This window comes from Alosa sapidissima, chromosome 21 (assembly GCF_018492685.1).
Source record: "Alosa sapidissima isolate fAloSap1 chromosome 21, fAloSap1.pri, whole genome shotgun sequence".
NCBI classification, from domain to species: Eukaryota; Metazoa; Chordata; class Actinopteri; order Clupeiformes; family Clupeidae; genus Alosa; species Alosa sapidissima.
In genome coordinates this window covers 28,903,042-28,920,618 of record NC_055977.1, presented here as the reverse complement: position 1 = coordinate 28,920,618, position 17,577 = coordinate 28,903,042, and the positions used below count along the sequence as shown (strand labels likewise).

Genomic DNA, 17,577 nt, shown 5'->3' with positions numbered 1-17,577 from the left:
AGGGATGAGCGATATACACTTAAAACTAGATCATAATGTCATGCTATTTTTGTAACACAGATATGTGACCTGAGAAGAGCTCTAATAAGCTAATTAAGTCAAAACAATTGCAATGGTTTCCTGAGCCTTTAATCTGTCTGGGCATGGCAATGGAACATTCCACAATATTCTAATTTTTTGAGATGCACCTGTATGTTATAACTCTCATCATCCTCTCCTTCTCTACCACACATGCATGCACACGCACACACGCATGCACGCGCGCACACACACACACAGAAATCTTGAGACAAACAGACACACACAGAGGCTAATTTTCTACAAAACAAATGTATTTGACAAGTGACTTAGCCTGTTAGACTTGGACTGATTACATACAGCCTTATCAAAACTCAACAAGCGTAAACATCAGTGACATTGAAGTAAAAGCAGGTACAAAAATCACAAGGCATGTGTCTTAAAAACAAAACAAAACAACAACAAAAGCAACAGCATTGACCACTGGAATATTACAAATACAAATACAACAGAGTGGACACGGAGAACCTGCAGTGTTTCAGCCAGGTTAATATACATAAGGGACACACACACGATGCTGGGAAATCATGATCATCCACACGTCTGCATCCACAGCGCCAGATGAGGCCTTCAGCTCAATACACACATCTCTGTGACAGTGTATGGATGTTGGAGTGTGCGTGTGTGTGTGTTCTCAGCCATTTGTGACTGGTTGTTTATAGACCTCTGAAGTTCACCTACAAAAGGGACCCAAGGCTGCCATCTTTGCCTATATAAGGAGATCCGGATCTTCCTATATGGGCAAAGATGGTTCCCGGATCTCCATATATGGGCAAAAAAGGTACCTAGATTTCCTTTTTGTAGACGAACTTCAGGAGGTCTAACTAGAGGACACTGTAACACATGTCTGTAATTGGCTGGTTCGTTAGATGATGTGTTCGCTGAATCATGTGATGGGTTGTGTATAAAGGGGTGTGATCTCAGCTGTCTGTCACAGGTCGTCCTGGGATGTGTGGTACTCCTGGAGGACCAGCAGAAACGGGCACTATCCCATCAGGCTGTGCGTTGGGTGGTGTGGGGTCTGAGAACGGAAACAACAAGCTGCCTTTAACTTAGATACACTAAAGGTGAAGTGTGTGTGTGTGTGTGTGTGTGTGTGTCCACAAATATATCTAATTTACATTTACATTTATTCATTTGGCGGACACATTTATCCAAAGTGACTTACAGCAATGGAATAACATTTAAGCTATTAACATTTAAGCTAAAAAGCTACTAGCCTGGGTGTTCCCATGCTGCCTTGCGCGCGATTTGATTCACGCTGCTAAGGCAGCCTGGAAACTACCGCCCTAATTTTTGCCTCAGATAGGGAACCAATCACAGAACAGGGGGGAAAGCAAGACGATGATGAGCTATGCACAGACGCATTTGATAGACATCCGTGGCACCCAATAAACGGATCTGGGCATTTTTTTCAAATACGAGAAAATGACGACAAAAACCGTATTAGGCCTACTTTGAATGGCAAAACAAATTTATTTTTTACAATTAGCCTGTATTTACTTTAGCCTTGTACTTAATATGAAGCATATTCAAATTGCTCACGTTTTTCTTTGTTCTGCGTGTGTTCCCGTAGCACACTCTCATGTTTTCTTGACATGTGTCTTCTTAGATTCCAATATGAATCTTTACCGACTGAAACTGTTTCACCACATGGTTGCTCTTGCTCTACGTTGTTCGTATCTATTTTTTTTGTAGTAATAGTACACGTGTATGCCTTATCAGTTTCTTTTCTAAAATATTTAACAAACTGGGTGGAATTCTGGGTGGAATGAGCGGTATCCGCTCCGCTCCTCGATCGCTCTCGCTCCGCTCACTAGCTCTGTTAGGCGTGAGGGTGAAGAGCATGGGAAGTGTGTATTAGGTGTGTGAGGGTGAAGAGCATGGGAAGTGTGTATTAGGTGTGTGAGGGGGAAGAGCATGGTAAGTGTGTATTAGGTGTGTGAGGGGGAAGAGCATGGGAAGTGTGTATTAGGTGTGTGAGGTTGTCAGAAGCGCTGGGAGAGGAGGTATTCTTGGAAGAGTTGTGTCTTCAAGAGTCTTTTGAGCGAGGGACGCCCCTGCTCTGATGGGACTTGGGAGATCAGTCCACCATCGGGGGACCACAGATGTAAAAAGTCTGGATGGCCATGGGTGTGGGGGCAGCAGCACCAGACGACGTTTCTTGGAGGAGCGCAGCGGCCGAGGGGTACCATAAGGCTTTATGAGAGCACTTTAGGAAGTGGGTGAAGACCCAGCAATCACTTTGCATGCAAGCATTAGTGACTTGAATTTGATGCGGGCAGCTAAAGGAAGCCAGTGGAGCTCAATGAATCTAATCTAATCTAATCTAATCTAATATGCCTTTGTATGTGTCTGATAGTGTTTGCATGAGGTGTGTATCGTTTCAATTGTTTGTCTGTGTGTGTGTGTTCCAACTCACACATGCCATTTGGGGCTCCTGGCTGTCGAGGTCCCATCATCTGACCTGCTCCCCCTGTAGCCATCACACGCCCTGACACACACACACACACACACACACACACACACACACACACACAAGCTATAAGTTAGAATGTGCATGTGTGCTGAGCTGTAGACTACAGGATGTAAGCAGGTGTATGTGTGTCTGTGTGTACTCTTACTGTGTGTGCTGTAGGTTCAAGGCATGTGTGTGTGCAGTGACGGATTGGGATTAAAAAACGGCCCTGGCATTTTCACAAACCAGCGGCCCACACGGGGACGCGCATGCACGCGCGTGCATGTGCCCGCAACACACAGATATAACTTCACATGCGGACATAACACGTTTGTAGCCCCATTGGTGATGAACTCTAACTTTAATATGCATAAAGACTGAACCAAGAACATGGATATATCAATGCACAACTCCAAAAAAATGAATGCAATATGAAATATGAAAATGAAAAAAGAATAGCCTAGAATACATGGATTTCTATGCAACGTCACGAAAACATTCGTGCGCAAGAGGCAGAAAGCACCATAGAACAGCATTGAGCAGTGCCCTCCATGAAAAGAACAAAATGAGTTTTTGTGCTGAAAACTGCACCAATTCGAAATCACGATGGTTAGAGAATGTTCAATATGTTCAATATCCCTAAAAGGAATGCATGTCTTCGCCAAAAATGACAAAATACGATGTTAATGCAAATCAACGGCAAACTCTGAAATATAGCTTGAAATGAGATGTTATTATCATTGAGACAACAGGGGACCAGGGGTATATAAAAAATTCTGATTGAAGCTTACAGCAGCCGACTATTTAAGTCAAGTTTATAACGTTGTGGCACCAAGCGTCTTCTGCCCCACGGCTGCGCGCGAATGTAGTTTTGTTGGTAAACGGGAAACCCATCAGAGCAGCCGCTCCACAAACGTGTCTTAATTAACGTCATGCAGTTAACAAGGTGCGAAGGAGCTTGCTCTTCTCCGCAACCCTGTCTATCACGTCATCAGCATCCAAGTTCATTATAGGACCTCTTTCTCTGTCGCCATCAGCATAAAGGCCTCCAAATTATCCTGTGACAATCGTGTCCATAGGCGATTCTTGATGAATTTAAGAGTGAAAAAACTCTGTTTGCATGCCACTTGAGTAGGCTATATGACAGTGTTAGTAGGAATGCATTTGCTAACCATATATAGTTGTAGGCACAGGTAAAGAGGTTTAACTGCTGGAGAAGGAAATAGCAACAGATTGCACAATTCTTGCAGGTAGCACATTTCTTGCTCACCAGGTTTATTTCTGTATCTTCCTATATCTCTGCGGCATCATCAAAGTCCGACGCTTTGACTGTATACTCGTTTAGAGGAGACTTTTTCAGGCTGTCCCAGTGCGTGGCGAGATGTGTCAATTCCGACTGTAGATTTTCAACCGTAGCACCTTCACTGAATTTAAGCAGACATTCTCTTATGTTTCGAAGTGCATTTGGGGGCAGTTTATTAGCTTTTATAAGGGGAAAATTCCGAGGATCAAGGCATGCTAGATCGGCAATTCCCCGTGCTGAAGGAAGTAGATGCATTCGGTTTTGAAATTCCCAGAAGTCATTTTTATTGTATTCCAATTTCAAATCATGCACTTTTAAATCATTTGATTGAATAAGGTTACAAAAGAATGTAGACTGATGTAAATATTGAGGGTCACCATGACTGTAGTGTAGAGACTCATGTCTGGTATAAATACTGATCAGTTTCCTACTATGAAAGAGGAAAAGGGAGTTAAGAGATAAATGGCTTGTTGGAAGCCATGGAACACTGTTGATGCTTGATAGTGGGCCGAGAGATATTGTAAAACCGTTACGATAAATGGCAAACCCGACAAGCATGCCGCTCTGTGATTGGCCGGCCCAAACGGCCCACGAGGGGCATCTGCCCAAATGCCAGACCGCCCAGTCCGTCACTGTGTGTGTGTGTGCTTTGCACTGCGCTGTAGGTTGAAGGTGTGTGTGTGTGCGCGTGTGTGTGCTCTTACCGTGCTGTAGGTTGAAACCTGGTGTGTGTGTGGGTGCCGGCTGTTCTAGCTGTTGTCTGGCCTTCAACTCTGCATACTTCACCTGCTCCTGGTGGAAATTCTGCCTCTCAGTCAACAACTGCTGCCTCTGCTGCTCCAGCTGTAAACACACACACACACACACACAGTGTTACATGTACAGTAAGTGTTACATGAAAATAAAACACTGTTCAAAAGTTTAATGATGGCGTACTTAATCCCAACTGCCATGTCCATTACATCGCCACAACCAAGTCAACATCCACATTATGCACATTATTAATTCACAATAAGAGTTTAACCTTTGCCATTCGTTAAGAAAACATGTGATACAAAACATAGACATTTAGTAAATAGAATATAACACAAACAATTCCCATATAAGAATGGAGGTCACATCTAAAGTTAGCAGTAAACACACACACACAGACAATGTAAGTACTGCAAGTATCTATATTTTACAGTCAGGGAGAACACCGAGAGCAAACCCCTTAGTATGTGTGAGTGTGTGTGTGTACTCACAGCCTCCTTCTCGCGGTCCATGATGGTCTCCAGCTCCTCGAAGTGTCTCAGCTTGATCTCCAGCTTCTTCATCTGCGTCTCCACCAGCAGGGCCACCAGAGACTTGATCTTGCGCTCCTCCACCGCCGCCAGGTGCTGCAGCACAGAGGGGAAGGCCAGTGGTGAGTGTGTGTGTGTGTGTGTGTGTGTATGAGTGTGTGTGTGTGTGTATGAGTGCGTGTATGTGTGCATGTGTGTGTGCGTGTGAATGGGTGCGTGTGTGAGTGTGTGCGTAAATGGGTGCGCGTGTGTGCGTGCGCGAGAGTGCGTGTGTGAGTGTGTGTGTCAGAAAGCAAGCTAGCTGTGTGGATGGAGGGGGTATCAGTGTGAGATGTTAGTGTGTGTGTGTTATCACTGTAAGTGAGTGACTGAGTATGCGTATGGAAGAGAGGGGTATCAGTGTGAGATGCTAGTGTGTGAATGTTTGAGATCAGTGTGTGTGTGTGTGTGTGTGTGTGTGAGAGAGCAATGTAGTGTGGATGAGGGAAGGGGCTTCTGAGTTCTGTTTGTGTGTGTGTGTTTGAAACTCACCTTGGCTTTAGTGGCAGCAGAGGCGAGAGCAGCAGCTGCTGCCGTGGCGATATTTGCCTCCACCAGCTCAAGCTCCGCCCTCTCCATAGTGTCCTCCCTTTCCACCAGCATAGACCCCGCCTCCAGGCCCTCCTCTGGGAGAAGGAAGGAAAAGTTGGGCTCATGGTCATAGACACCACCCCCATGCCATCACACACGCACACACACACAAAAACCCACTCAGACACAGGGGGAAATCCTCATCACACATACATGATCAACAAAACTATCTTGGCCTAAGACCTACATGGATTGGCTGCTACGAACACACATTCTATATAGATTTATTCATTCATTCATCCAAAGATCTCTAAAGTACCTGAAAGGGATTGCCATCCTACTGTTGCATTCAGACAGGACTCACATTTATTATAAATTCAGACCACAAGGTGCATTAACTATTATCATACAATATAATATTTATAGTTCAGATATATTTATGTTGTTGCAGCTGTTATTTGTCTTTCATCATGTGTGTATAAGTGCATTGTAATGTCCTGCTTTGAGGAGACTATAAGGCATGAGCTCTTGTGGCCTTGGAACAGAAGCGGGCTGGTATGTAGCTGTGCAGTATGTACGTTAGGTAAACCTCCCGACGCCTTAAGAGACGTGCTAGTAAGCTATGCTGGGACCTATGGGTTTTAGCTCCTTAAGAGACGTGCTAGTAAGCTATGCTGGGACCTATGGGTTTTAGCTCCTTAAGAGACGTGCTAGTAAGATATGCTGGGACCTATGGGTTTTAGCTCCCTTGCTGTGCAGTCAACACAATGCCCCATGCTCACCTGATGGGCACTCGTCACCTCTCTCCCCCTCGTTCACTTCCTGTTCTGTGGTCTCGCTCTTCACTCGCTTGCCGTCTGTTGACTCTGCGGAGGGGGGCTCGCCCTCAAACTTGTCCTCAGTCTGGGACAGACAGAGAGAGAAACACACATTAGGTCAGCATGCCCTGGAATGCTGCTGTGTGTGTGAGAGACTGAACTATATTTAGGACTGTGTGTGTGTGTGTGTGAGAGAGAAAGAGAGAAAGACAGAAAGTGAAAGTAAAAAAGAGAAAATGAAAATGAGATAGGTAGTCAGTATGCTTTACAGAGCTGTGAGTGTGAACTCTGTTTAGGCGTGTGTGTGTGTGTGTGTGTGTGCGCGCCAAGTGAGTTAAAAAGAAAGAGAAAGAAATAAAAGGAGATAAGAGGTCTTGTGATTTATGATTTAAATATGCATGCATGTGATGGTGAACTCTGTATGTGTGTTTGTTTGCGTGAGAGAGAGAGAGAGAGATCCTCACCCTTTCAGACTGCTCGGCATCTGTATCCATTCGGTCAGAATCTGATAGATAGATAGATAGATAGATAGATAGATAGATAGATAGATAGATAGATAGATAGATAGATAAAGAGAAAGAGAGGGAGAGGGAGGAAAGGACATGATAGCATTTCACTGAAAGAAAACACTCACACACTCACACTCTCGATTTCTTATAAAGGCAAACAATTATGGGAACCTTCCAGTCTGCTACATTCTGCTTTCTGGAACCTAAACAAATGAGTCAAGAGAGAATGGATGCAATATAAGAGGGAACTTGGTGATTTCCAAGTTCTTCAACTAAACAGCTCCTTCTGAGAATTCTACCCTCAAGCTGGCGTGTGGGGAGAATTCTGGCGCATAATGGCTGCCATGCATTTCCCGGGTTGGTGCTACACATTGGTGGTGGTTAGTGAAGTTGGTTCAGTTTGGGTGCCTTGTTAAAGCCCTACATTGGGCTAGCATGCAGTAGGCAAGGTTGTGGGTTCAATTCCCAGCTTCCACCGTTGTGCCCTTGAGCAAGACACTTAACCCAGAGTTGCTCCAGAGACAATGGCCATTGTAATATAATTGACATATAAGTCGCTTTGAATAAAAGTACCTGCTAAATGAATAAATATAAATGTACGTTGTTGTTGTTGAAAATTGTTTGCTTTGCTATGTGCCATCAGGTCAGTGTCAAATCTCTCAATCTGCACTTCAGGTTTCTCCCTAAAATTTCTCCATCTAGGGATGAGCGATATACACTTAAAACTAGATCATAATGTCATGCTATTTTTGACGTTAACAATAGTAAAATATGAAAATAGTACTTTTCTCAGCCATAAGTCATGTCAGCTCACAGTCTTGAGAGGCGTGCAAAGACAAAAAAAGTACAAATTGATCCTGACCATCATCAGCAAAGAACTCTTCTTCCTCCTAACTCCGCATTCAGACTTTTTTGTTCTCATTCTACATGCGAGCTACCAAAGTTCTTTATAAGCAAGTCTCCCCACTCGGCGGCCATCTTGGTAACACACTCTGGGCAGTTATCGAGCGGTTATTTGCCTATTCAAGTGAATGGGCAGGCATACAGGAAGAGGCAGGATATGTGTAGACAACGGCCATACGACGGCATTACGAACTAACCCCATGCATTTCTATTAGACAGTCTCTGGAGCTACCCATATAAACATGTCATCACCTATATCATTAATATTGAAATATGACAAATTCTCATCATGGGGAGGAATTTTACAGTTATATCAATAACGATACGATATGGCGCATCCCTATCTCCATCAGTACCTTAGTTTCTCCTTCACTATTTGGTTGCTATTGCATGTTTCTCTTTGGTAGTCCAAATGGACTGTTTTTATTTTCCAAAATCATCCGAGTTTACGGTCAGCATGAAGACGGCATAATGTCTGGAGCCTCCACTTGGACACGTGGACTAAGAGAGAAGAGAGGCTGAGCCACACCAGGTCTAGCGCATCAACACTCAAGGTTCCCACTCTAAGTCAGATGTCAAATTCCATGACTTATCCCTGACTTTCCCTGACAAAAAACCTGAATTTCCATGACCTACTTAGAATGAATCGTACAATATACCGACCAAAGATTTCAGTGTAGCCGCGTAGCATTCAAGAATCGTTGATTTTTTTTTTAGATAAATAAATGGGCATTGAATAAGCAAAGTTAGGCTAACCACAACCACTCAAGCAAGCAGTAAAGCTAATTACCAGATATACATCAATTCTGTGTGGACATATATTTGCATTAATGTATTTCGGCAAGTACATTTTAAACTGCTACTACAAAATTCCCTGATATTCCATGACTTTTCCCCACAAATGATACAATTCAATGACTTTCCTTGTCTAGAATAGACTCATTTGTCTATGATATTTCCTTGTCTAGAATAGACTCAAATTTCTATGATATTCCATAAATTCCATGAACCCTGAACACTATCTTGGTTCTCCGTACGTTGTCTTTCTCTTTCATTCCTGGCCACCAACATGGACTTTTTCAGCACAAGACCCAGAAGGCCACAGTTAGTGTGTGAGATCATTTTTGTGTTATTGAGAATACAACACCCTCACAGGTTTAAAGTGCACATTGTGTCTGCTGACAGGCTCAGTACGCCCCAACACACAGCCCAGTCTTCATGCTGTATCTGCCACTGTGTCTGCGGCCTGATTACAGTCATGGGCAAACGTAAGATCACTGGACAATAAGATGGACGACATTCGGTTGCTAAGATCAGCAAACAAGACAGTGAGTAACTGCTGCGTGACTGTTATCACTGAATCATGGCTCAACGATAACATCCCCGACTCTGCTATACACCTGGAGCAGCTAACGTGCTATCGAGCAGACCGAGCCCTAGCAGACAAAAGACGTGGTGGAGGAGTTTGTGTTTACACACATGATGCTTGGTGCCGAGACGCTACGGTAGTACACAGACACTGCTCTCCACTGGCGGAGTTTATGATTATTAAGTGCCGACCCTTCTACCTCCCCAGGGAATTCACCGCGATTCTGCTGGTCGCGGTGTACATCCCCCCCAGCAACAAAAACAGTGACAGGAGCATGGCACTGAATGAGCTGTATCGGGCCGTCAGTGAACAACAAAGTGAACACCCGGATGCCTTCACAATCATCGCTGGAGACTTCAATCACGCCAATCTCAAAACTGTACTACCAAAATTTCACCAACATGTAAACTTCCCAACAAGAGGACAAAACACCCTGGACCTTGTTTACACCCCACAGAAAGAAGCCTACAAAGCCAAACCCCTCCCCCATATCGGGCAATCAGACCACATTAGCATCCTACTAATGCCCCGATACAGACAAAGAGCAAAAGTCACCAAACCGGTTCTGAAGGAGGTGAGAATGTGGCCGGAGGGGGCCGTCTCACAACTTCAGGACTGCTTTGAAACAACAGACTGGGATATCTTCAAAACCGCTGCCACCCACAACAACCACATTGACATTGAGGAATACACAGACACTGTGACCTCCTACATCACCAAATGCATCGATGATGTTACAGAAATAACACACATCACCACTCGGGCCAACCAGAAGCCATGGCTGACAGGAGACGTCCACAGACTGCTGAGGGCCAGAGACAAAGCCTTCAGAGCTGGAGATGTAGCTGGCCTAAGAACAGCGAGGGCTAACCTGTCCCAGGGCATCAGGAAGGCAAAAAAGGATTACACAGACAAAATAACAACACACTTCAAAGACAGCAGAGATGCACAGAGCCTATGGCAGGGCATACAGGCCATCACTGACTACAAGCCTGCGCCACGGAGCTGTGAGAACAACACCTCTCTGCTAAATGACCTGAACAGTTTTTTCGCCCGTTTTGAAGCACAAAATGACACTCACCCACAGAAAACCCCACCTCCCCCCCACGACCAACCCCTGTACCTGTCCTCTGCCAGCGTGAAGAGGACACTAGCCACCATTAACCCACGCAAAGCAGCAGGCCCAGACAACATACCAGGACGAGTGTTGAAGGACTGTGCAGAAGAGCTGAAGGATGTTTTTACAGACATTTTCAACACCTCTCTGGAGCAAGCAGTCATCCCATCACTTTTCAAAACTGCCACCATCATACCCGTGCCAAAGAAATCATCACCATCATGCTTCAATGACTACCGTCCTGTAGCACTCACGCCCATAATCATGAAGTGCTTCGAACGGCTAGTCATGTCACACATCAAAGCCACCCTAGCCCCCACCCTGGACCCCTTCCAGTTTGCATACCGAGCCAAACGATCCACGGAGGATGCAATCTGCTCTGCCCTCCATCCAGCCCTCACCCACTTAGACAATAAAGACTCATATGTGAGAATGCTGTTCATAGACTTCAGTTCAGCATTCAATACCATAATACCACAACAACTCATCAGCAAACTGGACAAGCTAGGATTCAGTACCTCCCTCTGCAACTGGCTGCTGGATTTCCTGTTGCAGAGACCACAAGCAGTACGTGTCGGGGACAACACCTCAAGCACTCTGACCCTGAGCACGGGGGCCCCTCAAGGGTGTGTGCTCAGCCCCCTGCTCTTCACACTGCTAACACATGACTGTACAACCACTCACAGCTCCAACCATCTGGTGAAGTTTGCGGACGACACAACACTGGTGGGCCTCATCACTAAGGGCGATGAGGCTCACTACAGAGAAGAAGTAGACCTGCTGGCTAAATGGTGCAAAGACAACAACCTCCTGCTAAATGTCAGCAAGACCAAGGAGATTGTTGTCAACTTTCAGAGAGGCCACAAACAACTGCCACCACTGTCCATCGACGGAGATGCTGTGGAGAGAGTGAGCAGCACAAAATTTCTGGGGGTGCACATCAGCGACGATCTCTCCTGGACCACCAACACAGCCTCACTGGCGAAGAAAGCCCAGCAGCGCCTCTACTTCTTGCGCAAATTGAAGAAGGCAAGTGCCACGCCTCCTGTCATGACTACATTCTACAGAGGGACCATCGAGAGCATCGTCTCCAGCAGCATCACAGTGTGGGGCGGAAGCTGCACAGATCAGAACAGGAAGACCCTCCAGCGCACTGTTAACACAGCTAAGAGGATCATTGGAGCACCACTCCCCTCCCTGCAGGACATTTACACCACCCGCCTCACCCGCAAAGCACTAATGATTGTCAAGGATACAACCCACCCTGCACACGAACTGTTCAGCCTCCTGCCCTCTGGAAAGCGGTACAGGAGCCTCCGCTCCCGCACCACCAGACTGGCAAGTAGCTTCATCCACCAAGCAATCAGGATGCTGAACACTCTACCCACTCTCCCATCACTGACAGCCCCCCCCACCCACCAGCCAACCAGGAACCTAGGAAACTAGGATCCTGTCTACCAAACCCCCCCCCCCCCCAACACCGCCATGTGGAACTGCACTGTGACTGCGCAGCCAAACGTGTTGCTGCTTCACATCAAGCCTGATATACTTGAATTACTGCATACTGCATATCAATGTAAATATACAGGTCACACAAGCACAAGTTTAAACTTCATGTAACTGTTAAGACTATAGAAATATACAACACAACTACCTCTATTTTTTTTTTTTATATATATGTCCTATATTTCTATTTTGATACATACATGTTCTATATTTCAGTCTTGCACTTTAATTTAATGTTTATTGTCTATGGCTATGTCCATAGTATGTCTATGTCTGTATTTAAAGCATGTCTATGTCTGCATGGGAAAGTAAGAAACGAAATTTCAATTCTTTGTATGACCAGTGCATGTAAAGAAATTGACAATAAAAAGCCGACTCGACTTGACTTGATGGGGATATCCCTTAGCAACCCTAATCACACTCAGCCCCCTGGTGGATCACTGTGAAACTGCGCAAACATTCTCTCTTTCTTTCACTATCTCTCTCTCTCACACACACATACACATTACACACACATACTGTACCTGTCTTAACTTGTACTCCAAAGCTGCGTCCAGGTTCTGAGATTTTCTTTGCATCGATCAGATTGGCAGGCATCTCCTCACGCACTCGAGAGAACTCCTCTGAAGAACAAACACACACACACATACACACACACACACACACACAGAGGACAAATATCAACATAAGGGTGTGATATCTTTCTGAGCTGCAGGGCACGCTGACTAGTATGGGTGCACAATCACAGAGACAGATGCTTTACAAAACACACACACACACACACACACACAACTTTGCACACACAGACATTTACCAAACGCACAAACAAATACAATCTACATAAACAAACATTCACAGACACAAATAAACACACACACACACCTAGTGCTGCTCTGGCAGCGGCGGAGGCGACCCTCGGGTCGACCACGGAGGCGAGGAAGGCGACGGTGCTCATGACGGGGTTCCCTGATTGGCTGAAGGGGACGGGCTGGTAGGCCAGCGGGCCGAGCGAGGCCTCCGAGTTCTCCAGGTACGGGTCCTCGATGGGCAGCCGCAGGAAGTGCAGGATGCACTCGTCCTGCGTGCGACTGCCCACGTGCTCCGACACCTTGTTCCAGTCGTCCTTATACATCTCCAGAGCCTGAGAGAGGGAGGAGAACGAGGGGTGAAAGAGAGAGAGAGAGAGAGAGAAACGTCAGAGAGAACAATAACGCTTGTGATCATGCACAAAGGGGGCGGGGGGGGATGGGGAGACAGAAGAGTACTAGACTCACGACTAGTAGAGTTCAAGCCTCTAGACAACACACTCTTTCAGACACATAAGCACGTGTACACACTCACCTCCAGCATAAGAGGCATCTCCTGCCACACACACACACACACACACACACACACACACACACACACACACCTCCAACATCAGTCGCATCTCCTGCCATACACAGACAGACAGACAGACAGACAGAGACACACACACACACACACACACACACTCACTCACCTCCAGCAGCAGTAGTGTCTCCTGCTCCATCCATTCTCTCCCAGCGCTGGCACCTTTACTCTATTCCAGAGAGGACACACACAAGTATAAGTAAGTATAAATACTCTATTGATCCTGTGAGGGAAATTCGGTCTCTGCATTTATCCCAATCCGTGAATTAGTGAAACACACTCAGCACACAGTGAGGTGAAGCACACACTAATCCCGGCGCAGTGAGCTGCCTGCATCAACAGCGACGCTCGGGGAGCAGTGAGGGGTTATGTGCCTTGCTCAAAGGGCACTTCAGCCGTGCCTACTGGTTGGGGTTCGAACCGGCAACCCGGTTCGAACTCTCGGGTACCGGCAAGTCCGAAGCGCTAACCAGTAGGCCACGGCTGCCCAACAAGCACAACAGGCCAAGAGCGCCATGAACACGAGCACAAGGAGGCCCATTTCTGGAGTTGATGATACAGACCTAAACCAGATAGACAGCAGAGCTCTGGAGAGAGCAGCTCCACTGTAATGCCCTTTGGATGGTCACTGGTCTCTAATTGGTGTGTGTCTGTGCGTGTACCTTGGGGTGTTTTCTGGCGTAGATGTCTGTTCGGAGTCCAAAGTTCTGCAGGTCAGACGGCTTCTCTCTGCTCTTCTCAGGGAAGTGGAGCATGTGCTGGGAGGCAGTGACCTACACACACACACACACGCACGCACACACACACACACACACACACACACACACACACACCAAGCATAGGATGAGGAGTCAATGATTCAGTAACATAAAAAGTGTACTGATGTGTGTATTACTTGTAGTAGGTAGTACTTGTAGTAGTAGTACTTGTGTAGGTCTATGTGGAAGCGGTATTAGGGCGGAAATGTGGTGTGTGTGTTGCCTGTAGTGGTCTGTGTTGAAACGGTAATAGGGTGTGAGTCTGTGAGGACGTTTAAGTGTGTGTGTGTGTGTGAGACTGTGTGTGTGTTACCTGTAGTGGTCTGTGTTGTAGCGGCATGAGGGCGGAGGGGGAGTCGGTGAGGTTGTTGAAGTGTGTGTGTGTAAGTGTGTGTGTGAGACTGTGTGTGTGTAAGTGTGTGTGTGAGACTGTGTGTGTGTGTTACCTGTAGTGGTCTGTGTTGTAGGGGCACGAGGGCGGAGGGGGAGTCGGTGAGGACGTTGAAGTGTGGGGTGGGAGGGGGTCCCATGGGGAGAGGACGACTCTCTGCCTCCACCTGGTAATTAATCAACCCCCACTGCTCCAGAAACGCATGCACTCTATACACACACACAGCAAACATTTACAAAATCACACAATACATAAAAACATGATTAATAACATTTCTACTTGGATCATCTATGTAAAGCATCCAGACACACACACACACACACACACGCACACGCACACGCACACGCACACGCACACGCACTAGATATAAAAATATCAACATTAATTTATGTACCCCATTGTTCCATAGACACAAAAATCTCTCTCTCACACACACTCACACACACGCACATACACACACACACACACACAGCCAACCTGATAAGCGCGCAGACGTCTCCAGTGAGGTTGCGTCGGCAAGAAGTAGAACTGAGATATTCCTGGGGATTTAGTCGATACGTGTCAATCATGAAGTTACGGTACGCCAGATATCTGAAACACACACACACACACACACACACACACACACACACACATTCACACACCCGAACATCATCAGACTGTTTAACACTCTGTGATTAAGAGTGTGATTCTAAACATTAAGTACTCTTAAGGGTTCAATCTGTATATGTATGTACCAATCATGAACCGATTGCATACCAAGCTGATCTACTCAGAATAATTAAATACCCACCATATTAACATTGATCAAACATATCCTGTGAGTATATGTTGTGTTTGTTTGTGTGTGTGTGTCTATGTGGCCTGCCAGTTTGTCAGCATTTTTAGAGTATACCAAAAAATACTTTCAGATGATGTTGACAGTGTATTTGTGTGCATATGTGCATGTGTGTGTGTGTGTAAGGTTAACTATAAGTTATCTGTCAAGTGTTTTTGTGTGTGTGTTTACTTGTCTTTCCAGCCATATCTTAAAAAAATGTGTGTGTGTGTGTGTGCTAGTTAGAGTCCTTACATTTCTGGCGTTTTGGACTTGTTTTTCCCATTGAAGAACTCTGGCATGGCCCGTCTCTCGATCTGATGAATACTACACCAAAAGAGAGGATGGACGTGGGTTAGAGGGCATAACTACCTTACACTGACACACCTCACACACATGACACACACATGGGGGGGGGGGGGGGGGGGGGTTGGGGGGATAAGGGATGCACATACATAATAGGCTACAAAAAAAACTCATAGGTTATTCTGTCCATATTGGTTAATATAAAAACAGCAAAAAAAGCCGACCGCAGCCTAAAGCACGGTTGTCAGCAGGCAGCTAGGTTGCATTGACCACGGAAGTGAACATAATCATTGGCAACTTCACGAACACGAGTTCAGCACGCATTTTTCATTGTGTTTTTAGCTAAAGAATTAAACTGGAATCACCAAAAACCGCAGTGGCCACTTACAACTATTAAAACAATGGCCATTAGTAAACATGAGCCTATAGTGTACTCATCGCTGTCTTAGTCCTCACTTCCACTCTGCCATGTTTTTAATTCACGATAAGAAAAACGATAAACGATAAACGAGGGCATCGACGTGGAGATATGGAGACCTGACCGCTGTCGGGTGACTTTGTTACAACTTCACAGACAGGGAAAAAAACGCTCACTTGGAGTAACTAGTGTCTGGAATAGCCAGATCAATTTCTTGATAAATTCGCTAGAGAGGGGAAACATTTTGTTAACGGCTAGTCGACTACCGCCTACAGCGCCGACTAGCGGTTGTAACAGTCGACTAATCAACTAGTCGGTGAAACCCCTAGTGAGTGTGTGTGTGTCTTACCAGTTATAATCGAACCAGCTAGTATAGCTGGGAATGATGATGTGATGAGTTTGTTCAGTAGCACTCTCCTCTCCAGCACCAAAATCCAGCTTCCCCTCTTCTTCTTCCTACACACACACACACACACACAGTTGTGAACAAAGATTAGATTGAAACGAATATTCATGAAATCGGTATACAATACGCACGACACGTGGGACAGAGAGAGTAAGTGAGCGAGTCAGTCAGTCAGTGAATAAGTGAGTAAAGGAGAGAGAGAGAGAGAGAGAGAGAGAGAGAGAGAGAGAGAGAGAGAGAGAGAGAGAGAGAGAGAGGAGAGAGTCTTACCCTAACTCCTGACAGAAACTCATCTTCCTGATCATCTGAAAGAGATGAGAGAATTTAATCAGAGTGTGAACATACACAAACACAGATACACATAAACAAGTATAACTCGCTCTCTCTCTCACACACACACACACACACACACACAAACACACACACTCTCATACTCACCCAGGTCAGCCATGGTCCCTCCTTTGACTGGAGTGTTCTCACTGTCCTTCTTCAGGTTCACTGCAGCCAATCAGAAAAGATGAATGACTATGACATCATCATCATCATCATCATCATCATCACACAAAATGAAAACAGACTGCAGTAGCAGAGGAGAAAAGAAAAGAGGAGGGAGGACAACAGGAGCAGGAAAAATAGAAAAATGACATCATCGAAGAGTCATCAATAGTGAAAAACACAACAGTGGAGGAAGAGGACAAGAAAAGAGAGGACAGAGAGAAAATAAAAAGAACAATAGCAAGAGTCTAAGAGTCATCCATACTCTTAGACTCTTGCTATTCATACTCAAAAAAAGGGAAGATAGAGAGGAAGAAAAAAGAAAGGAGCAAAGAGGATAGAAAGAAGAACAAACTGGAGAGGAGAGACAAGGAGCAGGAAATAAGAGAAAAATGAAGAGAGGAAAGCAGGAAGGAGGAAGAGTAGAGCTGTGTGGAGCGGAACAGTGGCCAGATAGAGGAGAAGACACTGGACGTGCTGTCCATCCCTCGCACCGTTTTTGGGCAAGACGACCTCCTCCATGTTGGGAACGGGCGTCGGGTCCTCCATGTCTTTGGTCAGATCCTCCTCTGGCTCCTCCTCCTGCTGACCACGCTTCTTATAATACCCAGAAGACCTGTGGACCGACACACAAGCAACGTCTGAAGTCAGCATGCAGATCTTCTAATGCCCTTATAATA

The 17,577-nt window shown here is 45.7% G+C and overlaps 1 protein-coding gene across 3 annotated transcripts in view; it reads right to left on the bottom strand.

The window, feature by feature from the left end:
* Positions 1 to 314: 314 nt before the first annotated feature.
* The window catches only part of smarcc1b (SWI/SNF related, matrix associated, actin dependent regulator of chromatin, subfamily c, member 1b), a 26,029-nt gene continuing 8,766 nt past the window's right edge, over positions 315 to 17,577 (bottom strand). Inside the window, exons 11-28 of one of the 3 annotated variants that reach the window (XM_042076941.1) lie at positions 17,392 to 17,513; positions 16,841 to 16,900; positions 16,673 to 16,707; positions 16,346 to 16,452; positions 15,528 to 15,599; positions 14,933 to 15,046; positions 14,511 to 14,664; positions 13,969 to 14,079; positions 13,416 to 13,475; positions 12,797 to 13,055; positions 12,439 to 12,537; positions 6,975 to 7,015; positions 6,475 to 6,595; positions 5,654 to 5,787; positions 5,084 to 5,218; positions 4,544 to 4,682; positions 2,501 to 2,572; positions 315 to 1,099 (exon numbers count right to left, since the gene is read on the bottom strand). In XM_042076941.1, the coding sequence (XP_041932875.1) occupies positions 999 to 1,099; positions 2,501 to 2,572; positions 4,544 to 4,682; positions 5,084 to 5,218; positions 5,654 to 5,787; positions 6,475 to 6,595; positions 6,975 to 7,015; positions 12,439 to 12,537; positions 12,797 to 13,055; positions 13,416 to 13,475; positions 13,969 to 14,079; positions 14,511 to 14,664; positions 14,933 to 15,046; positions 15,528 to 15,599; positions 16,346 to 16,452; positions 16,673 to 16,707; positions 16,841 to 16,900; positions 17,392 to 17,513 (1,936 nt within the window). In that variant the 3' untranslated portion in view covers positions 315 to 998. The remainder of the gene's footprint in view (positions 1,100 to 2,500; positions 2,573 to 4,543; positions 4,683 to 5,083; positions 5,219 to 5,653; positions 5,788 to 6,474; positions 6,596 to 6,974; positions 7,016 to 12,438; positions 12,538 to 12,796; positions 13,056 to 13,415; positions 13,476 to 13,968; positions 14,080 to 14,510; positions 14,665 to 14,932; positions 15,047 to 15,527; positions 15,600 to 16,345; positions 16,453 to 16,672; positions 16,708 to 16,840; positions 16,901 to 17,391; positions 17,514 to 17,577) is intronic. The other 2 variants (XM_042076942.1, XM_042076943.1) reach the window with 2 other exon arrangements.